The sequence below is a fragment of the Zootoca vivipara genome, chromosome 6, assembly GCF_963506605.1.
Source record: "Zootoca vivipara chromosome 6, rZooViv1.1, whole genome shotgun sequence".
NCBI classification, from domain to species: domain Eukaryota; kingdom Metazoa; phylum Chordata; class Lepidosauria; order Squamata; family Lacertidae; genus Zootoca; species Zootoca vivipara.
Genome location: NC_083281.1, coordinates 83847614 through 83875192, shown reverse-complemented (window position 1 = coordinate 83875192; position 27579 = coordinate 83847614). Strand labels below are relative to the sequence as shown.

At 46.0% G+C, this 27579-nt stretch overlaps 2 protein-coding genes across 2 annotated transcripts; both read right to left on the bottom strand.

Moving 5' to 3' along the window:
- Positions 1–958: 958 nt before the first annotated feature.
- Positions 959–7021, bottom strand: RBP7 (retinol binding protein 7). Its single transcript, XM_035119048.2, has 4 exons — positions 6214–7021; positions 3020–3198; positions 1877–1978; positions 959–1276 (listed from the first exon to the last, which is right to left on the bottom strand). The coding sequence occupies exons 1-4, from the start codon at positions 6284–6286 to the stop codon at positions 1226–1228; spliced, it is 405 nt and encodes a 134-aa protein (XP_034974939.1). The 5' UTR covers positions 6287–7021; the 3' UTR covers positions 959–1225.
- Positions 7022–7046: 25 nt separating this feature from the next.
- On the bottom strand, positions 7047–27548 carry NMNAT1 (nicotinamide nucleotide adenylyltransferase 1). The gene is made up of 5 exons (XM_035120220.2): positions 27483–27548; positions 14864–15037; positions 14336–14519; positions 13111–13250; positions 7047–12595 (listed from the first exon to the last, which is right to left on the bottom strand). Exons 2-5 carry the CDS (start codon positions 14979–14981, stop codon positions 12189–12191), a joined length of 849 nt encoding a protein of 282 aa, XP_034976111.1. The 5' UTR covers positions 14982–15037; positions 27483–27548; the 3' UTR covers positions 7047–12188.
- Between the last annotated feature and the right edge of the window lie 31 nt (positions 27549–27579).

The window sequence follows — 27579 nt, the reverse complement described above, 5'->3', positions numbered from 1 at the left end:
TGAGGTGAGTGGGGCTTAGAGACTCCAGCGAAGTGCGACTAGCCCAAGGTCACCCAGCAGCTGCATGTGGAGGAGCGGAGACACGAACCCAGTTCCCCAGATTATGAGACTACGGCTGTTAACCACTACACCACGCTGGTGTAGAGATAGAAAGAAAGAGTTCTCAGTTCACTGGAAGATGGATTGGTTGTGAAATTACTCTGGGAATTGCTGCTCTGTGGAAATAAGGGCCTCCTGACAATGCTCAGCACTCTCAATGTCCTGAGAACGCCCAGCAAAGGAGGAAAAATGGCCAGTGGTTTAATTCTTTCTTGACCAAAGCAGTTCCTAAGGTACTCAGAAAATAAACACATGCACATACTACCCATAGCTACGTAGCTGGCATTAACTTTCTCAGGCTTGTGCTCTGGCTGAACAGTTGAAGCCACAGCGGGACCAGGCCCCCCTCTCCCAGGCTTAAATAGCTTCATCTGATACAGTGCATGCAAACACTTCTACATGGAAGTTGCTGCTGTGCTTGCTTTTTCAAGCCCGTCCTGTCCCTAGGAGACAGCAGTGCAGGGGACAGAGGGCTTTCAACTGGGCCCCCACTCACCTGAACAGCTTCTTAATCTGCTTTGACCATGTGCTGCACCCCACCCACTCCAAACATACACCTGCTTCTGATTGCTCAGACTCTTCCCCTTCCTCCTGCCCTGGCTCCTACTTTGTGGGTGGCACAAAACCCCATAAATCGCTGGCCCCCTCCAACCCCGTGCCCCTGTCACACACTGGTCAGAGCCCTGCCAGTCCCAGACACTTAAGCTGCAGCTCCCAAAAATACTTGGGGGAAGGCCATGGATATTTAAAGTGGTGCTTTGAATGTATTATGTGCAGCTGGCACAGATAAACACACCTGCAACCGAGAATTCCACAAAGGGCATTTTTAGAGAAATAGTACAGTACTCTTAACAAAAAGCTGTAGACTCCTAAGTTGTATTGCAAATAATCATATATTTTTAATGAAGTTACGTGGTAAGTGCAGGTTAACAGTTACAACATTTGTTCAAAAGGATCAGGTTGGAATGCTTTTACAAAAAGAGCACCAGGGGTGGAGGAAGAAGGTTTGACCTGTAAAGCTGCCTTTTTAGTTAGCACTCCATGTCTGAAGTGCCGCTATGCACGAACACTCCTGTACGTGGTTCTCTGCGCTGTTGTCATTTGGGGGGTATTGCAGGAATCAGCTTCACGCTCGCTTGAAAACCTGCCTGCTTACTTTGTCTTCACATCGGAGTTCCTGCACAAGGAGACATCCATTAGGAACAATAAAACATGAAGCTGCTGTACACCAAATCGAACCCACGGGTGCATCTAGTTCAGTATTGCTTACACTGTCTGGCAGCAGCTTTCCAGGGTTTTAAACAGGAAGTCTGTCCCAGCCCTACCTCGAGATGCTGGGAAATGAACCTGGGGTCTTCTGCATGCAAAGCAGATTTTTTACCTACATGTAGCAGTAGCCTAGGCTTACCCATTGGCCAACTCAATCCCACCGAGGCAAAAGGCTCATTAGCTCTCTCCCCAGTGCATATAAATAGCAGAGACCTTGGCTGCCAACTCCCATCCCAAGTGAAGAACACACAAGCTATTGATGCAACAGCTGTTAAAAGCCCCTTGCTGCTCACATTGGGCAGGGGGACAGGGGAGAGCAGAGTAGGCCAGAGGACTCACTGGCTATCTCAAGCATGAAACATGGCTGAGGTGTGCTGGTAGGGGAGCCCTTCAAACAGGAACACCCACATGCAAAGCATACGGAGTCAACATCCCCTGGCTCCAGAGTATCTATCTAGGTGGCTTACCTCCAAAGCAAGCCTAGCTATACACCCATGTAACAGCTTACCAGGTACAGGTCATCTCCTTCAATCCAGTGGGTCCAGCCTCTGTTCTTCTTCTCTCCAGTCTGGACACAAACAATCTTGTCGCCATCCCAGTTAACCACACTCTGCAGGGGAGGAGAGGGGTAAAAAATATTCAAGGCACAATTGATCTCTCAGGTTCTGCTCCAAGGGTCAACAAATTATAGAAGGGCAACACAGAGACTAAGGAGAAGGAAGATAACAGGCAGGGCCACCCTCCATACTGTCTGTGAGGCACATAGGGGTGGGCTGTCTGAAGGCAGTCCAAGGTTGGTGGGGCAGTGCCTTATCCACTTCAACGAACCCAACTCCACTGTCATCATGTCAAACACGTTCCATGGGCCCACACATTTTGCTCCCCACCCGCAATGGCTAGCTTGGCCCTGTTATAAAGTTTAGATTTATGCCCCACCTTCTAACAGGGCAGCTTACAATAAGCCCATGACAATTAATGCAAGCTAAGGGATCTTGAAAGTAGCATCCATATGAACAGAAGAACAAAAAAGGTTTTGTCATGTACACCTTTATGAAACACATTCATTCCCTCAAAGAATTCTGGGCACAATTCCCAGCAACCCTTAAACTACAGTGTACTTCTGTGGAGCGAGGAAGAAAGGCTTCACAGGTGCAGTGTGTACATAGCCAAAGTATTGAAAAATAAGAGGATAGTGCTGGAAAATACATTTGTTATCATAGAATCATAGAGTTGGAAGGGACCCTGAGGGTTATTTAGTCCAACCCCCCTGCAAGGCAGGAATCCTGCCCCTGGGTGGGCTCGAACCACTAACCTTCTGGTTAAGAGCCAGATGCACTGTCCCACTGTACCACCTAGGGTGCTCTTGTTTGGGGTTTTTTAAAAAAACAATGCTGTCCACCAGCCTGAGCTTATCAGTATATTGGCTCGAAAGTCAGGCTATGCAGTGTCCTGACCCATACTTGTGTAATATCACAATGCACTCATACATAAACAGGAATTGGGTACCACACATTATTGGATCCACCTCCCCCCCCCCCCGGAAATCCTGCGTGCGTGCATCCACACCCCTTCCTGGCCGGGGGAAGGATGGCAAGTTTCTTTTTAGTTTAAGCTGCCTACTTAGAGAGAGGCTTTCTCCAGTCCTCAATACCTTGCATTTTCTATTGTCCAAGCCTTTGTTGTCTTCTTCAAACTCCTCTCCAATCCTGAACTCGACTAAATAGCTGCGGAAAGTGCTGGTTGTGCTGATGGAAAACGAGTCCCCATCTTGTTTGAAGACCTTCTGAGGCTTCAGCATTTTGGCTATCTTGCGAGTGGCAAAATCGATACCTTTGCACAGAGAGAAGTTGCATCCATGTTATTTAGACAGAACACATTTGATTTTTGCAATCACAGGAAGCTGCCTTATATCGAGTCAGACCACTGGTCCATCTATCTCAGCACTATTTATGCTGACTGGCAACAAGGCATCAGCCAGAGGAAATTCCATGCCATACCAGGAGATGCCAGGGACCTAACCCAAGACCATCAGCATGCAAAGCAGACATGCTACCACTCAGCTATGTCACAATTGCTACTTCCCACCCAGTGGTATAGTGGTCCAGGGTCATGGGGGATGGGGTCAAAGACCCATTACTGTTTATGTCGCAGGGTCCGTGCCTGCAGCCTTCCAGAGCTGCCCTATCAGCATGAAATGGATGCCACTTCATGTTGCAGAAGCCAGGCACTTATAAACACTGAAAACGCAAGGTGCTTTCATTTCAAGAGAATGGTGTGGATATTCTGTTATGTGCAATGGAACTTCAAAGAAAGCACAACTTAAAGTCATTGCAAAACAATATAATGGGGCAGTCCGAATCCTTTCTCCATGTACATGCACAGAAAATGCTAGCTCTATCTGAAAGGCAACACAGTGACATCTGCATTGCTGGTTGCAAGGCATCACTAATATATCTTATAAGGCTCTCTAGTCATAAAAAGGGTGTGACTGTGACTATCACGAAGGGATCTTGAACTTCCAGATTTGCCACTACAGTACAGTACATTCCCACTCTACCCCTCACCTGCCCAAACCTAGATAATATGAGTCCTGGTCAGACCATTGCCCCAGTGCTTTTGCCTTTGAAGATCGGAAGTTGGCAGACTGATAAGAGGTCCCAATTCCTTAGGATTGATGAAGAGCAATTAGCTTTGTTAAAAAGTGTTTAGGGGGCAGTGGGAGAGAGAATTACATGTTCCTGGAACAACTCATCCATGAAAGTGTGGCAAGTGTGAAATCAATTCCTCAACTTCCTCAGCCCAGTGTTGAAATAAGGTTACTCATTTGAGCCAAAATAAATGGGTCAGACGTTGTCTGAATTCTTGGGAAACATTATTGCAAACTTTTAGGTTGGCACAGAAGACTGCCACCAGGAAAGTCTGAACCAGGAAGCTGCCAAGTACAGTACTGTAACATGGACCCATATACTAGTTTTAGGAACATATGTCTAGCCCAGAGGTTTTTTATTTTTATTTTCTTAAGTATTTTCTTGGTTTACAAAAGTACATGGTTTGTCTCTTTTTTTAAAGCTGTACAATCTTTTCTACAAATAAGTTACATTTGTTATGAGACATTATAAGGTCAGGAAGAAGGGGGGGAGAGGAGCGGTGGTGGTGAAATTTATATTCTTTACAGTATACATGTGGGATTTTGTGTCAGTGACAGCTAGATAGGTTCTCTTTCTATTGACTTGTTACATTTCCATGGTAGTGACTAGTGAGAGAGGTTGGGAGTCCAGGGTATGGTTGGTTTTCCCGTGGTTGGCTGCAATGGAGTTTGCTTGCATTTGTGAGGGGGGTGGGCGGAGGGCATGTTGGGTCAAGTCAGCCAGATTGATACGGATGCTGTTGGTGGGTTCTTGTTGTCTTGTTGGGCTGAGCCATATTGGAGGCGAAGGCGTCCTCTTCTATTTTATCTCGTGTCAGTTTCAGTTTATTGGTTAGCTTTTCTAGCGGCACCTCAGGAGCCCAGTTATGTCACCCCTTGCCTGCTCATCCTTTTTCAAACACCCTCCCTTGTGGAGTGCTGCCTCAGCCTCCTCTCCCCTCTTCTTGGGAGTCCTCCAGGCAGCCGCAGCAGCCCCCTCCCCAAGTCTCTAAGCTGCCTCAGCTCCTGGCAACCAGCACCCCCTGGCCAGCCCCAAAGGCACCATTTGCCTGTGTTGCTTGTAGCCAGGGCTGCCGCAACAAACAGTTGTGCAAGACTTTGGGAGGCAGAGAGGGAGGGAAGGAAAGAGGAACAGAGGCCAGGGTTGAAAACCCCAGGATGAAAACCACTGGTCTAGTCACTTGGAACTGGTTCTTTGTCAATGTAGGTGAACTACTGTAGTAGCTGCTGCGGGACCAGTGTGGTATAGCAATTGCTGTGTTTGATTTGAAGTGATAGAGCCCTAGTTCAACTCTTCACTTTGAGGAGGTCTCATTAGGCAATATTTTCTCACGACCTGACCAAACTGTACCTTACAAGGTTGTTGAGTGAAGAAAATAAGCCATGTGGCTATCCTGAGCTGTACGTCATAAGCACAGGGCTGCAAATATTCTAGACCTGACCCACTTGTGTTGCCAAACACACAGTTGTTGAGACAACTCACTAAGGAGTCTGTAATCCCCATTTTAGCTAGAGACTGAAGGCTGAGAAGACCAGGTGTGCCCAGAGCTACACCAAGAAGCAATTTGGATAATATTAACTCCCACATAAGCTCAGATGATCACCAAGGTGTTGGCCTCTCCCCTATAAAATGCGCTTACTTTATTTGAAACACCAAGTGTTTCCAGCAAATTACATCCTTGCACAGCAACAGAAGGAGACTTCGAACTTGCCCAGCTCTTCCTTTAAAATAAACTCCTATACTCACTGATGTTGGTCTATCTCACAGGGTTGTTACAATGGCAAAGCAGGGGAGGGAGAACAAACTCCAGCTTGTTGCCTGAAAAGCGACTTCCATTCAGAAATACATGTAGTTAATCCTCCAAGATACAGAATGCTTGGATTCCTCAATTCAACATAAGGGAAACCAGAAATCCTGTACACACGGTACTTATTCAGGAGCCAAGCCCCAAATTCAACAGACCTTACTTCTGAGTAAATAACTCAAGGAACTCAGAGATGATTAGATACGAACTTTTTTTTATAATAAAACCAAAAACCAAAACACCCATAATAAATTGCAGAGTTCAAACAACTACATACTGTATACAGATTCTGGCTGAGGGGGTGGGGGGACGACGACTTTCTGCACACAGAGGAACAGTTCCCAACATAAAGCAAATAACCAAAGAGAAAAACCAAACTATATTTCAGCTTACCTAAGGCCACCATGTAGCCTTCAAAGTTCTCACTGCTGACAAGGTTCCAGGTGCCACTGAAATCAACAGGCATGGCTGAAGTAGACAAGTCTAATATGTATAACACCAAAGCTAGCTGGACCTCTGCTGACCCTCCTCTTTCTCTTGCTCTCTAGATATATATATGGAGGAGAATAGGAGAGGTCTCACAGCTGAAGGTGATGGGAGTGTGATCCAATCTACTGGAGGGGTGGGCCCAGAATCAGCTGCAGCTGGGACTTTGGAGGGGAAAGTTCAAGCTATTTGAAATCTTTTGTTCAGAACTAAAAGTGTCTGTTCCATGAGTCACGGGGTGGGGAGGAGGCAAGAGGAGAGTTTTAACCTCTTCTTGGTCTTAATGTGGGTCAAATCTGGGTCTCTCTCAAAACTGGGGCGTGGGAGAACTTCTGAGCAGCCCTGCCAGAGATTAGGCTAAAGGTATCTCCAAGCCCCAGTCTCTTGCTTCCGACAGTGGGCAGCAAAGGGTGCCTCTGGGAAGCCCGCAGAGCTTCCCCACGGTCACTTCCCAGCATTTGGCATTTGGAGGTATACTACTTCTGCAAAGGCAGGTTCTATCCCAAATTACCCAGAACTAATATGGGTACAAGAAGGTGCCCAAGACTCAGCTCAAAACTCTTTCCAGGGATGGGGACACCTTGGCCTTCTCAGTGTTTTTGGGACTACATTTTCCATCACCCCTGACCATGGGCCTTACTGGCAGGGGCTGATGGGAATAGGAATCCCAACATCTGGAAGGCCACAGGCTCTCCAGCCTTGTTGTTTAGTCGTTTAGTCGTGACCCCATGGACCAGAGCACGCCAGGCACTCCTGTGTTCCACTGGCTCCCGCAGTTTGGTCAAACTCATGTTCGTAGCTTTGAGAACACTGTCCAACCATCTCGTCCTCTGTCGTCCCCTTCTCCTAGTGCCCTCCATCTTTCCCAACATCAGGGTCTTTTCCAGGGAGTCTTCTATTCTCATGAGGTGGCCAAAGTATTGGAGCCTCAGCTTCACGATCTGTCCTTCCAGTGAGCACTCAGGGCTGATTTCCTGAAGAATGGATAGGTTTGATCTTCTTGCAGTCCATGGGACTCTCAAGAGTCTCCTCCAGCACCATAATTCAAAAGCATCAATTCTTCGGCGATCAGCCTTCTTTATGGTCCGGCTCTCACTTCCATACATCACTACTGGGAAAACCATAGCTTTAACTTTTGTCGGCAAGGTGATGTCTCTGCTTTTTAAGATGCTGTCTAGGTTTGTCATTGCTTTTCTCCCAAGAAGCAGGCGTCTTTTAATTTCGTGACTGCTGTCACCACCTGCAGTGATCAAGGAGCCCAAGAAAGTAAAATCTGGAAGGCCTTAGTCTAAACCAAGATTTCCTTTCCAGCAGTTGCCAGTCAGATGCTTATGGGAGGCCAGAAAAGAGGCCTTTGCTGTTTCCCTTCTCTGCTACAGAACTGTATGCAAAGCAACTTAAAAAAAAATCTGGACTAGATGATCCTCAGAATCCCTTCCAACTTTTTAAAAAACCTCCAGTAAGAGATGGAAGGGATTCTGAGGATCATCTAGTCCAGGCATCCCCAAACTGCAGCCCTCCAGATGTTTTGGCCTACAACTCCCATGATCCCTAGCTAACAGGACCAGTGGTCAGGGATGATGGGAATTGTAGTCCAAAACATCTGGAGACCTGAAGTCTGGGGATGCCTGATCTAGTCCAACCCCTCCTGCAGTGCAGAAATATGCAGCTGTCCCTTACAAGGACTGAACCTGCAACTTTGGCATTATCGGCACCATGATCTAACCAATGGAGCTATCCATGTACTGATTAATAACAGAGTAATAACAATTAAAGGTAGACTGCCTCACAAGATGGAAGCTCCACATAAAGACTAATAAGGTTGTATCCAATCAGGTCCTACCAATGGAAATGAATGGGCCTATGTTAGCCATGGTCATCAATTTCAGTGGGTCTACTTCTGAGCAGTGTTAGGGTCTGCCGCCACACCTTGTGGCAGTGAGTTCCACAAGCTGATTGTGCCCCATATGCAGAAGTAACTTACTTATGTCTCACCTGGATCTAAGACCCATTTAATTGGGAAGAACAGCTGCAACTACCCAGTGGTAGTGACAGAGGCCCTTCAGTCTGTGCATTGCACAGTTTGTGTACTATAAATGTGAACATAAGCAGATGCCCCACATGTGGAGAGAGTACTGTTGCGCTCAAGTGCTGCTTGCAGGATTCCCAGAGGCACATGGCTGGCCACTGTGAAAAGAGCATGCCTTTGGCCTGATCCAGCAACTTGGCTGTTCTTAGGTTTAGATAAGATGAAGCAGATAACAGGATGAAGAAACTCTCATGTGCTACCTTTGCTCTGCAAAACGCTTCAGCCAAAGTTTTTTATATATAAATGGGGGCGCATAAAACTCAAGTTAATCAGACTATTTTGAGTGGGCAAACACCCTGGTGCCCTTAACAATTTAGCAACCTCTGCAGAAGTAGGTTGCGGTCATAACAAAGACCTCGAACTCTGACCACATTTCTGGTCCTCGCAAGTCTCTCCAAGTTACGAGGCCATCTGGGATTGCAATACCAGAGTCACCTTCCTGTCCTTCGTGCACCATTGTTCTCTACCTCATGGGATAATAAAAAGGGAACAGACTTGATTTTTAATCAAAATAGTCCGTGCACTCGCTTACACATACACCCGTTATGGGCTGTGGTGCCTCTTGCATGCCTAGATGTGTGTGTGTAGAGTGTGGGATGTCAGTGCATATGGGAACTAGCTTCCGGTACAAAGGTAACACTATTCAGTTCTCCTAGTAGTGTAGCAATAAAACTGCTAGCACATTTGCAGAGCTAAGCATGGTCTGGCGTGGCTTCAAATTGGACAGGGGAACTGAGTGTTGAGATTCCTGCATTGCAGGGGATTGGAGTAAATGACCCTTGAGTCTATGATTCACCCACTTTTGCCTTTGTCCCAATGCACCACCGGAACGTGGCCATGGGAGGTTGTGCTGAAAAATGGTTCTTCGTCCCTCTAATATATACTTCGGATTTGTTGAAAATTCAAGTGGCAATATCCATTAGCCAAACATAACCCATAGTCTTGCTTGGCTGAGCTGATTTGGTGAGTTTCTCTGACAAGGGAAAAAGCTTTTTTCTTAGATCCAGGTGTCAAATGCAGCCCTCCAGTCCTATCTGCCCCTTGGGATTATTGACAGGCCACACCTTCCCCCAGGCCACGCCTCTCATTGTTCTTCCCTCGCCCCCTCCTCGTGCATTTCTGCCTGGCTGGACTATGTCCTTCAGCTCTGATCATGCTCCTGCCTTGCCTTGATGGGAGCATGGAGAAGCCATGGTGTGGGTGGGCGTAGAAACTAGCCCCCTGTACAAAGGTAAAATTTATATTTGTTACTTTGTCCACCACTGGCATGCGGCCCCCGAAAAATTGCCCAGAAGGCTCTGCAGAGAAATGTCCTCCATCCCAGTGCAAAAGGAACACGCTCAGCTTGTGAACTGATTTTGTCATACTGATTTTATTGTAATATTCTAAACTTGTCGAGTAAGGAAGTTATCAAAGTATCACATGTTGATCTCCTGGCTCATGCACAGCGCCTCTCTAGCGTTGCAGAGGTTAAGTGCAGGGGCACACACACAAACGCTCTCAAACTACAGCATTATGATTTTAAAGGGTTGGTTGTGCAGCTGTGGGGAGGGCAAAGTGCGATTTCGCAATGAAAGTTGACTGTAAACAAAAAACTCTTGACCCTGTTCTGTTCCTGTTAATTATTCATTTAAAAAAATAATAATTGTAAACAAGAAAGTCACCAAAAATTGAAAAGGGTATTTGTGTGTGCATGTATGTTATATACAAGAACATTCAGTAACTGAATAAAGACAAATCCTCATCTGTTACACCCATTATGTGAAACATAACAACACTGGTAACCTTTGTAGGTTTTCTTGGGCGTTGTTCTTTCTCTAGTATGCGATAATTCTCCCCAATCTTACAAAATATAACATACAATAAATGCATTATCGCCTTGTGATTGCTTTGCTGAACTGCAATAATTGCAGGTTGCTAACACGTTGTCACAGTTTTTCCTTTTCCTGTTCTTCTTCTTCTCTTGTTTTTACACGGAACATTCTTGCTCCTGCTAAATTAAATTACTCACTAATATTCTATATTCTTTCTTCATGCAAATCCCAGTATCATTTAATAACATCACCTCAGGGTGGCGGTGATATATGCTGCAGCATCTGGTGCAATCTCTTTTGGAAGTTTAAGAGGACCAAAGCTTTGTTGATTTTTCTTTTCTTTTCTGTTGGCGGTTCTGAACCAACAGAGCTAAAAGATTCAAAGGCATGCAGTCTTTCTGTGAAAAGCATTCTCCAATATGCATTCATGTAGAGGAAAACTGGAGAGGAGACTGAAAACCTCCTATTGGTTCCTGCTCTTCCTCCTCTGTTGGGCGCATATTCCCTTATCTGTTTCCTTTGGGAGCTGGCCATAGTTACCTGTGCATTGATCTTAAAGCTTACCATAGCCACCTGCAATTCAGAGACTGCAGCTAGGTTGGAACTGGGTGTTCAAACTCTGGTTTGAGCTAACCATGGTTAGGATTAAAACTGCTGGAAATGTAATTCTGACCACCAGGTTCAGTGTGATACATTCAGTTCATAGTCATCATTGTTACCTGCAAAACACAGTTGGGAAAGGAGGTGCAGGGGTAAAACGAACAAGAGGAGGAGAAGGCCACTCTGTGAATGTAGGAGCTGGTGAACCTGCAAGGCACTTCAAATTCTAGGTAGCATTAGAGTGGACAAGGGCTATATGACCAGTTTGCACACTGGAAGAGTAGTCAATCACATATTCTTAGAATCAATGAAATTCAAAGTAATAAAGCAAGCATTCAACTCTTGTTGCCAAGATGCCAGATTTCAACCAGAAGTGGGTGTGTCCATTCCACCCTTTAGTCACAGTTGTTCTGCAGACTTTACCTCTGGGGGAGGCCAAAGGCTGCATAATGGTGCTTAGCAGCTCAAGGGGACAGCAGGACAGGCCTGAATAACTCCTGGTCCACCCAGCTGAAGGTGATACACAGTGTGTCATATATACTGGCTCACGGTGGGCTGAAGAAACCTCCCAGTCTTGCTGCCTGCCTGGGACAGCAAAGAACAGAAGGGTTCTGTCCAACCTCAGTGCACAAAGTTCTGCAGGCCTGTCCTAAAGAAGAGAAGCGCTGGTGCATTACAATCAGGCCTGTTGTTTGTGTGTATAAGTAGAAGACTCTGCAATGCTTCGGATTCAGGTTCACATAATTGCAACTTCTCGACCAGCAGCCAGATCCTGTGCCCTCAACATCAGCTCAACCCACAGGCACTCTCAGGCAATTGTGCTATGAAAAAAATCACTTGCTGGTTTCCACCGACGAAGATGCTGAGAAAAGCTGAGAAAGTGTGTGTGTGTGATTTTGACACGTCAGCTGGCAACTCTACATAAGACCCCAGTCCCTGGCATGCAAGGGGATGGCTTTGGGGACTGTGACAATGCTGATAAACACACTAATAAAACTCTAAGCTGATAAAACTCTCAAAGGTTGCCCCAGCCCTCCCTCCCTCCCTTTCCCATCTAAAGATGGACTGTTCAAATTCAGTGGGAGCTGGTTGCCAATTGGGACTGGTGGGGCGTAAGGTAGGGAGCCCAGCGGTGAGTGGAGCCAGAGCCAATGATAGGCTGAGCCAGAGCCAATGACAGACAGAGTCAACTCACCCCAATGTTGCCTTCACCCTCCTTGCTGTTGTCTTCTACAAGGGGCACCACTGAGACTAAAGAGGAGGAATGTGATAGCCAGGAACTCTCTCTAAGAGTGTACAGCAAAGAGGAGCTTGGAGGAATCAAGACTGAAGCTGGCAGGCAGCGCCCCACCTACCCATATGGACCAGCCCGGCCACCTTCAATTATTTTTGGCCTCCCTCGTGTATCTCTGAAACGGAGCGAGGATGACTCCTGAATTCTGATCTTCGCTCTCTGCAGTGTACAGGTCGTGCTGCTTGATGTAAGCTCGAACTGCGTCTGGCACCAGGTATCGGATGCTCTGGCCCCTCCGCAAGGCTCTCCGGATCTTGGTGGCAGAGATGTCATTGACAATCCACTCCTGCACTATGTGGATGCTCTCCTTGTGCTTCCATAGCACCTCGGATTCATAGATGAATTTCTGGGCGTCGTTCCCCACCCTGCTAATGCACACCATGCCGTGGTTGGCCACGATTTCTGCGATGTCTTCTGCTTTCCAGAGGTTGGGGACTGCAAAGGACTCCAAGATGTCTGTCCCACAGAGCAACTTCAGCCGAGGGGGGACACCTAGCAAAATGGGAGGGACAGGAGTAATTATTGGTTTAGCAGCTCAGCAGCATTTCCCCCGGTCTAGGACCTAAAGCCAGAGAGCTGTGTGTCCCTGGTGCAAAAACAGTGGCCCCCATCTGCACTACACATTCAAAGCAGTGTCATGCCATTTTAAAGAGTCACGGGTTACCTCGAAGGAACCATGGGAGTTGTAGTTTGTTTGTTAAGAGTGCTGAGAGCTGTTAGTAAGACCCCTATTCCCCTCACAGAGCTACAATTCCCAGAGTTCCCTGGGAAGAGGGATTGATAGTTCAATCCTTTAGAACTGTGGCTCTGGGAAAAGGTCTTCTAACAACTCTCAGTACCTTCAACAAATTCCACTTCCCACAATTCTTTGGCAGACTGAGCCTTTCAAAACTGCACTGATTTTGACTACTGATTTCAACACCACACTGGGTTTTTCCCCCTTAGAATTTCCGAGCAACGCTGGATACGAGATGGCTGGCTCACTACAATTTTGATATTAAATGAACCTTTTGTTATGGGTTGATTCCGGCTGGCGGGGACTTGCCTGCCCGATTCCCGTTTTCTCTTCCGCCCCGTTTTGCTCAAAGGAGCTACTTCATCAAAGCTGTTAGCAAGACATGAACGTTTCAGTTTCTGCTGGTGATACCTGTGACACAAAAGGATGACTTTAAAAAGCGAAAGTGGGAGTGGTAATATGTTTTTCTCTTTCGGATCCCTTGAAAAAAAATCTCCCCATTCTTATCTATTGCAAATAAAGCACCACATGAACACACAGCACAGCCTTCACCAGCCTGGCTGTCCTCCAGATGTTTTGGACTCCAGCTCCCATCAGCTCCCACATACCATGACCTTGCCCCCATGACCATGGGGCTGATGGGAGCTGTAGTCCAAAACTATCTAGAGAGCAGCAGGCTGCCAAAGGCTAACATAGCGCACCATAGACAGCTCTCTACCCCAGATTTAGAACACACAAGAGGAGAATAGACGCTTGCAGGGGGACTTACAATCTAGAATCAGAGAGAGGGGAAGCAGCAAAGTAACAATAACAATAATATCTCCATTATTGAACATTTGCTTTTATTTCTATTTTAAAAAATGTTCCATAACTAACAAGAGTACGTTCAGTGTGGAATCCTTCATACAGGTCAATTACAGTCAGTTTGAGACATTTTTGAGATATTTCCAGTCAGTTTGAGGCAATGTGGGATTGAAGGGGGGGGCAGAGAAGTGCGGGGAGGAGAGAGGAGAAAATAGAGAGGGGGAAAAGAAAGAAAAAGGGAGGGGGAGGAGAGGATTATTAAGCATTTATATCCCATCCTTCCTCCCTAAGGAGACCAGCGTGGCAAACACACAAACGATAAAAAACCTAGTGTTGCAGCAAAAAAACAAAAACTGCTAGCACATTGCAAAGCTAAACAGGGTCTGGTATGGTTTTAAAACAATGAAAACATCTAAAAACATTGTCTAAAAGTAATTCAAATACAGATGCAGGCTGTGAAACATCCCCACTTAAAAAGCTTGTTGGAAGGTTGGCCGTATACTGAATCAGATCCTTGCTCCATCTAGATGAGTGTTGTCTACACTGACTGGCAGCGGCTCTGCAGGGATTCAGGCAGGGGGACATTCCCAGCTCTACCTGGAGATGCCTGGGATTGAACCTGGGACCCTCTGAATGGAAAGCAGGTGCGCTACCGCTGAGCTATAGTGGCACACACCCAGCCCTGGCAATACCTGAGGACTTTGATGGTCTCTTGCCACTCTTTTTGGTTGCTCTCCCAGTCATCCACTTCCACCCAGTCGGAGCTCTCCGTTGCGAGCCTCGCCATAGTCACCCGGTGCTTAGCGCTGATGAGGCCTTTCTTCTTGTACGCATCACCCACAGGTGAAACGATCCCTTTCACCACTTTGTATCTCCCTGCATGCAACAAAAGCCAAGAGCCAGGAGGTTGGGTTGTTGGAACGAAGGACTAGGGCTGTGCAATAAATCGCCATATTGTTAAATACCGGTATTGAAATAAGTGCTTCAAGAAGGCAACTCAAAAGGTGGAGACTTAACAGCTTCCCAAGGGGTAGCTCAGTTGAACAATATTTTATAGATTATTTGTCACCAGCTTTCTTTGCCTTCTCCCTCCTCCCTCCTAACCAATAAGAAATAAAAAATAAATGATGACACAAACCAGCAAACTACTTCAGCTATTTCTGTATTTTACTGATAAAGTAGGATTCCGAGCTGGTCCTCAAAGGAGCAGCTGGGGTTACCTGTTTCATGCAGGTGGTCTCTTGCCAGTTCAAAGAGTCGGAGGTGCTGGTTGGTGATGGGGTTGAAGGACCCGCAGGCCAGGAGCACCACCTCGGTCCTGTCGTCCGAATTCTCCATCTGACTTGGCTGGAGCCACAAATGCAGAGGGAAGGCTGACTCAATGCCACCGCACGCTGCAAGCAAGGAGCTTAGGTTCAGTTTCAAAGGAAGCAATTATATATGCATATATCTGAAATACAAGAGGCTAAGCAGAGGTTACCGTCATGCAGACACACAAAAGGCAGCACCAACAATCTGTCTCAGTACCGGGCAGCTTCCTGTGCTATTGTGGGTTGAGCAAAAGACTGTACAGTGGTACCTTGGTTTTCAGACTTAATCCGTTCTGGAAGTCTGTTCCAAAACCAAAGTGTTCCAAAACCAAGGCACGCTTTCCCATAGAAAGTAATGCAAAATGGATTGATCTGTTCCAGACTTTTAAAAACAGGCATAGGCAAACTCCGGCCCTCCAGATGTTTGGGACTACAATTCCCATCATCCCTGACCACCTCACCGGTTAGCTAGGGATGATAGGAATTGTAGTCCCAAACATCTGGCAGGTTGCCTATGCCTGTTTAAAAACAACCCCTAAAACAGAAATTTAACATAAATTTTACTATCTAACGAGACCACCGATCCATAAAATGAAAGCAATAAACAATGTACTGCAGGCACACAATCAATCAATCAATCAATCAGTAGCTGAACTGGGTTCCACACAGTCACAAAAACAAAACAAAACAAGCCTCAAAAACAAAAACGCAAAACAAATAGCAAAGACAGACAGACCTCAGCGTAACACTCAAAATGGAAGTGTGGCACTCAAAATGGAACACATTCGGCTTCCAAAAAAAGTTCGCAAACTGGAACACTTACTTCTGGGTCTGCAGTGTTTGGGTTCCAAGTTGTTTGAGTACCAAGGCATTTGAGAACCAAGGTACCACTGTAGCTCATTAGTTGGGAAATCTGCTTTTGCATTAAGGAGATCCCAGGCTATTTATTTATTTACATGCCACCTTTTGTCTGAAGATCACAGGGTAGTTTACAACATATAAGCACTAAATAAATAAATAAATATACAATAAAAACCCTTTCCTCATGAAATAACTATGGTAGGCAGTTGTCAGCTGGAGAATAAACAAGATGTTCATTCTCCCTTTCAAAAGGGGCAAGACAATTAGTTGCAACCAAGAGTTGCATCTGAGCTTGTGACGCAGATGAGTGATGTGAAGCTGTTGCAACTTCAATGTAGGAGAAAAATTAATCTCTCTCCTTTCATCCCTTCGAATATTGTTTCCTTTACTTCTCCTCACTTTCAACCTCCTATTTACTTTTCTGCTCTTCTTTTCATCCTTTTCTCATGTCACCACTTGCAAAAAATCTAGCTTGGATCGAACCTTGCACAGGGAACTATAGCTCTACTGCACTGTGTTGCCACAGTTAAATATGCAAACATTATGCAGACTCTTACCAATTTGTAGCTGGCAGCTTTCCAATGTTGCCTTGCAGCTTTTTGCAAAATCAGAGTAAATTAAGCAATATACGAATAATTTCAGACATACGCAACACATATGAGAAAATACACTTGTTTTATTCAAAACCAGCTGCAGAGCCCAACTTTCTCCATTGCTACGCAGGAAGTAAATAAATCACTGAGAATTCCAGCAGGGCCTTAAAGAAAACACATTTTGGTTATGCTACCGGTACTTCTGAACACGAGAAGGAGGTAATCTGTTTTGGATTGGGCCCTATCCCACAGGCCTCAAGCCCTGGACTCCCACTTTCAGAACTGCCCTTTAATCTGCAAACATAAAGTTCCACTATTTGTCGACTGGTTTTTTATTTCACTTCATAAAATTCACATGCTGCTACATTGCAAAACAAGCAAACCAACCAAAGTTAAAGCAGTGCATTGCGGTTCCTAACGGCGGGGGGCGGGGGCGGGGAGAATAATAATGTAAGGGTTCCATCAAAACCCTCAGCAATTGTCAAGTGAGAAGTTTGGCAACCCTTGCGCTGGAGCTTTTTGTTGGACTCCAACTCCTATCAGCCCCATCCAGCAAGGGCAACAGGCAGGGATGATGGGAGTTGTAGTCTTCGGAGCTCCACCCCGGGCTAGAAACGTGGGGAATTGAATGAAAGCGATCCTGTAACCTGATCGCTCGGATCAGCTGAAATCACCCGGGCAGCAGGCGGTGCTGCCTGCCGTCGCCTGCACCGCGTCGCCTGCCTTTAGGGGAAGGAGCAGCGACCGGCAATCTGCGAGGGGCGGGATAAGGGGGGGGGGGTTGCGCGGGCCGCGCAGAGGGCGATCCAGAGGCCGGAGGAAGACAGCGGCTGCAGAGAGGCTGCAAGCGGCGGCTTGGCCAGGCGGTACCGAACCTCATCGAGGCATCCGGTGCTACTGGTAAGGTTAAAACGGGGAGGAAATAGTGAAGGGGCCGAGTTCCCTAACGGAACTGTGCCGGAGTTCTCCCCTGGGAAGCTGTCACTTTCCCCCCTCTCTCCCTCCTCCTTGTAGATTTCTGTACAGTAGATGAGGAGGAAGACAGTCCTTCTCATATGAACTCCTCACATACTCAGGAACACTGCCTCCCTTGGATGTTGTGGGTTTCTAAATATCCAATGTATGCAATTACCACCCCACCTCCACTCTAATATTAAATATTGCATACCATTCCTCCCCCCCCATCAGATGTCTCTAACCATAAGCACACACATAATCTGCATTGTGAGGTAGAGGCGTTCTGCACACGCTCAAGAACTCGTTTCTGAGAAGCCCTGTTTTAATTAAATGTTATAGTTATTTGCCATTATGTGCTCCCTGAGGAGGCAGTGGCCAGCTAGATGCCTCTGGGGAGACCCAAAGCATGACCCCAGCGCAACAGCACAGGAACCAGCATCCTGCTTCCTACATGGAGGGAGAGCATAGCCATTATAGGTAATAATATCCAGTTGTAGAGCATAACCGTCCCGGCTAGTAGCCACTTATGCCCTCTCCTCCATGAATTTGTTTTGATCCTCTTTTAAACCTGGTGCCCTCTGGATGTTTTGGACTACAACTCCCATCAGCTCCAGCCAAGCACACCGATGGGAGCTGTAAGCGTGAGGCGCCTGGAGACAGACCCCAAAAATCTGGAAGGCCCCAAGTTGGGCAAAGAACTGGTATTCGGGTGGGCTTCTGGTCTCGTGTTAAAATTCCAGGAGAATCAACCCACTGATCCTAAGGGGAGACTCTGCTCTTCCTCCCCAGGTTCTCGGGAGATCCGCTATGATCCATTTCTGCCTAGCTCACACAGCCTACCACTTCAGCCGACGGCTCCCAAAGCGTCACCGACTCAGACTGTAAGAACCCTTATCTTGGGCGTACCAGCATCTTGGGCTGGGCTGGCTGGGGCTGTTGGGAGGTGTATCATAGAAGGGATCCCCAACGGTCATCTAGTCCAACCCCCTGCAATGAAACGTGTAGTCCGGTGCATCTGGATAAGCCCCAGGTTGGGGAGAGAAGGTTGGTCAAATGTTACCCGACTGCAGCGCCAAGCTGCTCCTTGATGACTTCGGTGGTTTGGTTGCAAGAAAAAGAACCTGCCACTTAACACGCTGCTTGCAAGTGACCGCCAGAACTATGGAACTGCGGGAGATTTTCCCCAAGGGTTGGCAGGTGACTAGTGTGCACTGGGACCAGCGGGGGGTGGGGAGCAGGGAGCTGAACAATAGGTGGGGCCAGAGCCAATGACAAGCAGAGCCAGTGAATTCTAGTTTCCTCCCCATCCTCCTGAGAAGCTGAGGTTGGTGGGACAGCACCCCATTCACCCTATTGGATCAGCCTCCACAGATAACAGTGTGATGGCTAATGCATTGTGCAGTGTTATGAGTGTTGAGCTAGGAGCTGGGCAAGGCCAGTTTTCAAATCCCTGTTCAGCCACGAAGCTCACTGGGTGTGACTCTGGGTGTGTGTCTCCACCTAACCTACCCCACAGGGCTGTTGTGAGGATAAAAATGGGGAGGATGAAAACCAAGCATGCCACACCTAGATCTCCTTGGAGGAAAGGTGGGATATAGATGCCCTAACATACAAACAAACACCATTGGGTTTTTTTTCTCTTACCCCCCTTAGGCAGTTTGCTATATTTGCCCTTGGAATTGCTGCTTTCATTTTCCAGCTCTACGTCTTGCTAAGGTACAAAGCAAGGGGCATTGCTATTGTGTTTTGTTTTTAAAATCCACCTGTCTTGCTTGCGACAACTCTCAACACCTTTGCGTACCTTCCAGAACGTGGGGGGAGCTGGCTGGAATATCCCGAGGTGGTGACGTTGAGAAGAGAGAGCTCGCAGCCTGACCCATGAAGATTTTGGAATTGGTTTTGGGTGTCTTTATTGGTATAAATCTCTGTTGGCAATAAGGCTATCGGGTCTTTCACCCCTTGGCGGGCTGAGGGTTCAAACTCCGAACCTGAAGGGCTGAAAATTCAACGGGAAGCTGCTGTGGGACTGTTTTGGGGTTACGTTAACAGTTTCAGAGGCTGTGGTCACCAGGCCCTGTGTAAGGTGCCATAATGATAGGGAGGAAGGTGCATCAAAAACAGAAGGAGCCCACCTTCCAGGTGTTGCTGGACTACAACTCCCATCATCCCAAACTATTGGTCATGCTGGCTGGGAATGATGAGAGTCGAGGAAACCGCATTAAAATATCCGTAAGTCGAGGAAACCGCATTAAAAACCACCAACGGTTTCTGTTCGGATGTAGAAAAATTCGTAAGCGTGCGGCCATTTGTCCCGTTCATAAGTCGAAACCTACGGATGTTGAGTCATTCGTAAGTCGAGGGACCACTGTACAAGAATCAAGTTTCTAGATCTTAAGGTGGCCGAGGAAGGTGTAAAAGTGCAAGGATGAAGCCAAAAGGGAAACCAGGACTTGCCAAGGGAAGAACTTTGTTGCCCTGAACTAGCATGAATTTATGCAAATAATGGACAAATATATGGAAATGTGCATAATTTATACAGGTCGATGAAGCAAGCTTTTATTGGCAAAGTACTGGAATTACTCTGGTGCAAACTTTTGGGTGTGTATACACGCCAGACTATATCTGAAGAAGCACATATTGACCCAAAACCTTTGGTTCAAGATCCACAGTGGTTCCTCAACCCTTTTTTTCCAGACCTAGATCATCTCATTACTGTGGTTTGCCCCTCCTCTACAATCTGGTTGGAAGCATCATCTTTACATTCTTCACCATTGGTGGGTAAACCGTGGTTTGTCTGGGTCTCTTGCCATTGCCTGGTGGGCTGAATTATGTGCCCAAAAGTATTTTGTTCATCCAGAAGTTGCGTGTTTTTTTAATATGACAAGGCTAGCAAGGGTCCAATTTAAGGGGTTGTATACTGAAGGCAGTCGAGGGTCTCTCGGTGCACAGCACATGTGCCAAATGGAGGATTTGCACAGGCAGAGGGCACCACCCTGGAGTTGTCGCTCATTTGCACACTCCATTTGGGGGCCTTTCCTTGAAGCTGCCCACCGTCATTGAGGAAGTACTGGGGGCAAATCTTGGGAATTTAGGTGTGCACCACTGCAGAATGCTGCATTAAGCTGCGATATTCATTGCCACAAGAAATGTGGAATGGCAGTCAACGTTTTCTTATTTTTAAAGCTTCTAGGCAAATCTGTGGCTGATAGCCAAGGCAGCTGGGACTTGGAGGTTTTGTAGTTCCGTGATGTGTATGCGTAGTTGAAATATCCTACAATTTCTTGAAACATCAAACATAAGCCAGTTGCTGAACTCTGCATCCAGAAAGTACCAGGTTCAATCCCCGGCATTTCCAGGTTGGGCTGGGGGGGGTCCCCTGTCTAAAATCCTGGAGAGCCACTGCCAGTCATTGTAGACAATACTGAGCTACATGGACTAGTGGCCTGACTCTGCAGCTTTCTGTGTTTAAATCAGCCTTTTATTTAGAACCATGAGGACTAGGAATTTATTTTGTGTTTAGGGGAATGACCATAGCTCTGTGGCAGATCATCTGCTTTGCATGCAGACAGTCCCATGTTTGATCCTTGACATCTCCAGGAGGGATGGGAGATAACCCAGCCTGAAACCCTGGAGAGTGGCTGCCAGTCAGTGTAGACAATACTGACCTAGATGGGCTAGTGGCCTGCCTCCAACTAAGGCAGCTTCCTAACTTGCTACATGACCAGTCAACAGCCCTGCATCCTGCCTGTTTCTGTGCAAGTGCATTTTTAGCACTCTTAATGCTCCCCCTCCCATCTTTTCAGGGCTGGCTTTGCTTCTGGTCATGTTGGAACCGGTTCCATGGGAGCTGAAGACCACTTTCTTCATCTTTGGGGGCGCCTCTTTTGCAAAAGGAGTTTGCACCATCATATTTACTGCCTTGGCCACACAATGTGTGAGTAATTGCCGATTCTGTTATATGCCTAAAAACAAAAGCTTGCCCCACCCCTCAAGCTAGCGGAATAAGGGGAAGCTTTTGGGTGGCCCAAACCAGAGGTCCTACACAATTTGTTTTAAAATGAAATTCTGGGCTGGAGGAATTCCAAGTTTTGTTCCCTCATATAAGCAGCTCTTGAGTTGTTTACACAGTTTTTGGAGCTCAAGAGCTGCTTATATCATAGCTTAGTGGTAGGGCACTTGTTTGCATGCAGAAGGCTCAGGGATCAATCCTCAAAATCTCCAGGCAGGGCTGAGAGTGTCCCCTGTCTGAAAACCCCAGAAAAGCTGCTGCCAGTCAGTGTAGACATGTTGAGCTGGATGGACCCATGGTCTGACTCAGAATAAGGATGCTTCCTACGTCATAAGGGAAGGGCTGTAACTTAATAACTCTTTAGTACAGTCAAACCGCAGTTCTCGAACGCCTCCGTTATTGTACATTTCGGCTCCCAAATGCCAAAAACCCAGAAGAAACTGCTCTGGTTTTCAAACGATTTTCGGAAGCCGAACGGCTTCTAGGGAGTTTTCTTTTTTTCTCTCTCCACTTTGCCAACCACCCGTTGATCCTTGGTTGTCGAACGTTTCGAAAGTCGAACGGTCTTCCAGAATGGATTACATTCGACAACCGAGGTTTGACTGTATTTTCATATATTTATTACTTGATCGCAATGTGACTTGGGAGTAGGTTGTCTTGAAGACAGTCCGACACGCTCCCAATGCATGGGGTTTTTATTCTGACCCTTATGGGATCTCACTAGATTGCAAGTCTGCAGATGGGACCTTCTCATTATTATTTTTTTAAAAGCTCCTTTTCTAACGAATGGACTGTTGTGTCTTCCATAGGCTAAAACCACCCCTGAGCTTTATTACTTATCAGTGACTCTCTCGGTGAGCAGTCTAGTATCAACCGGTAGGTATCATGCTTCCTCTTTGCGCTAAAATAGCCTTCCTCTTCAACTCAGTGCCCTCATTTTGGATGACAACTCTCATCAGCATGGCCAATAAGTCAGGGATGGTGGAAGCTGGAGTCCTATAATATCTGGAGGGCCACATGCTAAGGTCAAATTAGGCTGTGACATTAAATGCATAATTTTCATTTTACATGGCAGGTTTTTGGTTTAAACATGAGTAGCATCCACTTTGTGGGTCAAAACTATTCCGACTGCAGCAGGCACGAAGCAGAGATTTAAGAGATCTGCAATGGTGGTCTGTTTGTTACTGGGCCACATTCAAGGTGTTACTATTGGCATATAAAGCCCTTAACAGCTTAGTTTACTTGCAGAAGCATCTTACCGCATATGCACGGAGCTGACTGCTTCAGTCTGTGGTACTGGCACTGCTACAGGTTCCAGATAATACTTGTTACGCAGTTGTAAAAAAAATCATATTTTTTTTAGTGTGGGGGCACCTATACTTTGGAACTCCTTGCCTATTGACACCAGGCAGGCACCTTCACTGTACTCTTTTCAGTGCCTGCTTAAAACATGCTTATTTAAACAAGCCTATCCAAAAGCTTAGATGCTGATGTGTTCTGTTTTGGGAGTTTTAGCAAATATTTAGGCAAAAGAGAAGAAGGAAGTTGCATTTACCCTTACGCATGCACACACAAGATTGGGTTTTCACATGCGCGCGCACACACACACACGGTTTTTTGTTTTTGTTTTTTCACTATCATGAGGACTAGTAGCTTTAACACATGAAAAGAAAGCTGAAATGTTTTGGTCTGTCCTAATATTTTGCACTTGCAAAGCAAATTCAAAATTGTGCTATCTTTTCTTCTAATTGCATCCACACACCCCCACCCCCACCCCACTTTATAGCATTTTTCTCTGTCCTGGGACTGTTTTGGCTTGCGAACGTGGTTTTTCCTGGCTTGATACTGAACAAAGAGACTAAGATGGGGATCTGTTATGAGCCAGTCTCCGAGTGCGGCTGCCTGTGGCACATCTGACCTGCAATCTGCCAGGGACTGGATTCGTCTGCCCCTACCACGATGAGCGCCTTGCTAAACTGCCTTCAGTTCTTTCCCTCTTTTCGAAACGGACTGATCTCTGCAGCAGACACAGTGGGAAGACCTTCAGATCTGGGGATATTCATAGCCAAAGATTTTAACTATTCATTAAGCAGCCTTTTGAGGTGCAGTAGGTGGGGGAGTCGTGGCTTTCGGGATTCTTTTTAAAGGATAGCTCTGGGAGGCTGTTGGCTTTCAAAATCTTTTTGTAGAAAATTCTACTATTTTTTAAAAGAATATATTTTTTAAAATCCACAGATATTTTCTTTTGTGGGAAGGGAGCAAAACAGTAAGCCCTCAAAGCCTTTTCCTCCTTTTGTATGTGTACTCCTGACTTAATGGAGAAGCTCCTCGCAGCAGATTAACTGGGAGACGGTTGCTATGGGAACGTGTATGGAACAAGAGACAGAAGAAGGCGATGCTCCAGAGCTCCAGTTTCAAAGTGAGGGGAGTAGCCTGTTCTCAAGTCAGCTGCTTTTATCTTTAAGGGGACGTTTTTAAGAGGGTGCTTTCTTCTCCAGCAGAAATATTTCAGGTAGCTTTTTTTTTCAGGCTCGAGGGACAGGCAGCTGTTTAGAGGCAATCTAAAAATTGCCTTTTGTTAAAATAGTCAGATTGTATATTCCTGGGAAGGGAGGCTCTGACTCCAGATAACGGCCTGGCTTTAGGGTGTGTGCTTGTGTGTGTGGAGTTTAGCTTGCTGCACAAAGGGATTATTAAATTATATGCCAAAATGGCTTCTAAGCAGATCTCTTCATCATGTGATCAGACTCCACAGTACAAAGTTGGCACCACCTAATAATAATAATAATAATAATAATAATATTACCCCACCCATCAGGCTGGGTTTCTCCACCTGTTGCAGCAGTGGTCAAACTTTTCCAATGAAAGGGCCACATTCTCCCCTGGGCAAGCTTTGGGGGCCATGTGCCACTGAAGGGCATGGTCTGGGGCAAAATATGTGTACAGGCACGGGCAAAAAACTGGATGGAGCAATGGATGGGGCTGTTACCTTTATACAGCAGGGGTGAGTTGTTGTGAAGAGGAAACCAGAGTTACATATAAATTAAGAAGGTGCTATTGAAATTAGTAATATGTAATAAGTTTGGATTGGAAATAGATCTTACTCTGCTTTTTAAAAAGCAGCTAATCTAGTGATCAGCAATGAATGAGGAGCTAACTCCTATAGAACTCTGTCTCCCCGGTATGATTAAACCTCACATTTGTTTCACAATGAATTTGAAAGTATTTAGGAAGCCTTAAAAAAGTTTCAAAGCTATTTGTCTTCAGGAATGGATGAGTTTAAGCAAAGTTACAATTCTGATCTAGTAGTATTAAACAATTCAGAGTTAGACCAGGTCAGAGTTCCTAGGCAAGATTTTTGATTAGGGAACATGCAGTGCAATCTTTTTACTGTGAAATGGCTTTGAAATATTTTATTGGAAGTGATTAATAAATGGAATTAAACAAATCCTGAGCATGCTTATACAGAAATCACCCTCATTAAGCACAAGCGGCCTTAAAAAGGTGGAAATTAAGATTTCACTTAAACTATTCATCTCAGCCCAGTGACTGTTAGACAAAATAGAAGCAAAACATCTGGCTGTTTCTGACTTTGGGTTTCTTTATAATCACACATCCTGATCCTGTATATTAGGGGTGGATAGGCTGTATTATTTTCTAGAGGTTGCTGAACTACAACTTCCATCAGTGGGGGCAGGACTGGCCATGTAGCTGACACATACCCCCATGCACAGCAACCCGCAACAGCAACCCAAACATACAGATTTTCTCTGTGCATTGTATTCAGTGCTAGTCCACAGCCAGTGTAGTGCAGTGGTTAGAATGTCAGATGAGGACCTGGGTTCAAATCCCCACTCAGCCATGAAGCCTTTCGCCAGTCACAATCTCTCAGCCTAACCTACCTCAAAGGATTGTTGCAATGAAAAAAATGGGTAAGAGGGAGAGAACTGTGTATGCCACCATTGAGTTCCATGGAGGAAAGGTGGGATATGAATACAGGGTAAGTTTGGCAAACCGTTTGGTGTAGTGGTTAGCGTGATGGACTAGGACCAAGGAGACCAAACCCCCACTCAGCCATTAAGCTCACTGGATGACTTTGGGCCAGTCACTGCCTCTCAGCGCTAACCCACCTCACAGTGTTGTTGTGGGGCTTAAATTAAGGGGGGGGGAGTATGTACCCCACTTTGAATTCATTGGAGAAAGGGTGGAATATAACTGCTATAATACTAATGGTAATAATAAAAAATAAAAGTCTTACTCAGAATAGACTGTACACAGAGTAGAGCCATTTAAGTTTTAAAAAGTGAGTAATGTAGTTCCACTAATTTCAGTGGATCTACTCTGAGTGGGACTTAGTTGGTTATCAATTTTTCCAGGAAGAGCTTTCACCTGCTAAATGTCTACATGTCACACTGCTGTAAGAGGTACAGGAATGTGACTGGCTTTAAGAAACCCAAAAAAGCCCCTCTCCTATACTCAGCCTTTCAGAGAAGTTGATAGCAATTATTCACCTACAGAGAAAATGCAGCCTCATTGGGCCCCATGAAGAAGTGGGCTGCAGATCAACAGAATGACCCCACATAGACACTATTTCCACTGTGATGGATTTTCTGCCAAATGTACCACAAGGCAGTTTCAAGCTGGATGGCACTAAAGTACTTTTGTGCTCCCCTCTGCACTTTAGAGTGACTTCCTGCAGCCTGCTGAGCCACGTACAGGAGTAGCAGATTAGATGCACTATTATTATTTTAAAGGTTCATACAAAATCTTGAAGCACAGACTTCCTCTATCTATGTCTTACAACATGAAGACATCTCTCACCTCCCACCCACAACACCCCCTCATTACCCATATTTCACCATGGCCTTGATTATAGGGAAGGGCTATAGCTCAGTGGTAGAGTGTCTGTTTTGCACGAAGAAGGACCTAGAGTCAATTCCCAGCTAGGACTGGGAGATACTCCAGCCCCAAACCCTGGAGTGCTACTGCCAGTCAGTGCAGACAATACCAAGCTAGATGGGCCAATAGCCTGACCCAATATAAGGTAGCTTGCTATGTTCCTACATTTGGAAGGGCTACCAGGTACAGTAACAGCATAGAATCACAGAACTGCAGAGTTGGAAGGAACCTCGAAGGTCATTAACCCTCTACAATGCAGGAATTTCAGCTAGATTATACCGTACATGACAGATGGCCATTCAACTTCTGTTTAAAAGCCTCCAATAAAGGAGAGTCCACCACTTCTCATGGCCAGTGTCGAACAGCTCTTGCCAAGTTCTTCCTGATGGTTAGTCAGAATCCTCTTTCTTGTAACTTGAAGCCATTGATTCAGGTCCTACTCTTTGGAGCAGGAGAAAACAAGCTTGCTCCATCCTCCATGTGACAGCTATTCAGCCTCCTATCAGGACCAACTTGGCAAGTTAGCCCTGGCTATCACTTGATGTTTACTGAACTGGGTTCCGCCCACCCCGACCCTGAATTTTTGAATTTTATTGACATTGATGCTACATTTATGTTGCATTCTATGCTGTTTTTAAAGTCACATTTTAATCAATGTTTTATATTTGCTGTTAGCCGCCCTGAGCCCAGCTTTTAAACCGGGAAGGGTCGGGTATAAATAAATTTATTATTATTATTATTATTATTATTATTATTATTATTATTCATATCTCCAGCCCTTTGCCCTTGTATTTATAACTTACGGTTTTATTCCATGAGCTATCCTGGGTGCTATGGCTGAAGATCACACATATAATTTTAAGAAATGAATCCTCAGTTGCCCATTCTTAATTTTAGCCCTTTCTGGAAAAAGGTGCCACACTTTTACAGCTGCATGCACGTGTATATCTCCACTGGATACACCCTCCCCCCCGTGAAGGCAGGTTAAAATTGGCATTCGCCATCACTCACAATCTCGCTAAATATGAACAGTATCAACTTATATTACCACCGCACTACTTTCTTCCTCCGGGGTCATTCAAGGGTCTCCTGACTTCACTACAGCCCCGTCGCCTCACCGGTTCATCAGTCGCCATTAAGAACCCCCGCACTAATCCAAAACAACTCACCCATATCGCGACCCCATAAGGTCCCCTAGATGGGCTCTTACCAGTTTGGAGGGCGACTCTTCCCCGACAGATTCCGGGCGACAACGCTTTAGGGACGGAACCGAACTCTGCGGGTTTGGCCACCTGCGGGGGAACAGT

Excerpts from the sequence above, each read along its gene's own strand:
- RBP7 (XM_035119048.2), bottom strand. The coding sequence starts at position 6,286 with ATGCCTGTTGATTTCAGTGGCACCTGGAACCTTGTCAGCAGTGAGAAC. Across the intron at positions 1,979-3,019 it reads TGGACAATAGAAAATGCAAG|AGTGTGGTTAACTGGGATGG; the intron begins GTATTGAGGACT and ends CCTCCCCTGCAG. Across the intron at positions 1,277-1,876 it reads AAGGAGATGACCTGTACCTG|GAACTCCGATGTGAAGACAA; the intron begins GTAAGCTGTTAC and ends CTCCTTGTGCAG.
- NMNAT1 (XM_035120220.2), bottom strand. The coding sequence starts at position 14,981 with ATGGAGAATTCGGACGACAGGACCGAGGTGGTGCTCCTGGCCTGCGGG. Across the intron at positions 13,251-14,335 it reads GAGACCATCAAAGTCCTCAG|GTATCACCAGCAGAAACTGA; the intron begins GTATTGCCAGGG and ends TTTGTGTCACAG. Across the intron at positions 12,596-13,110 it reads GAATCAACCCATAACAAAAG|GTGTCCCCCCTCGGCTGAAG; the intron begins GTTCATTTAATA and ends CCATTTTGCTAG.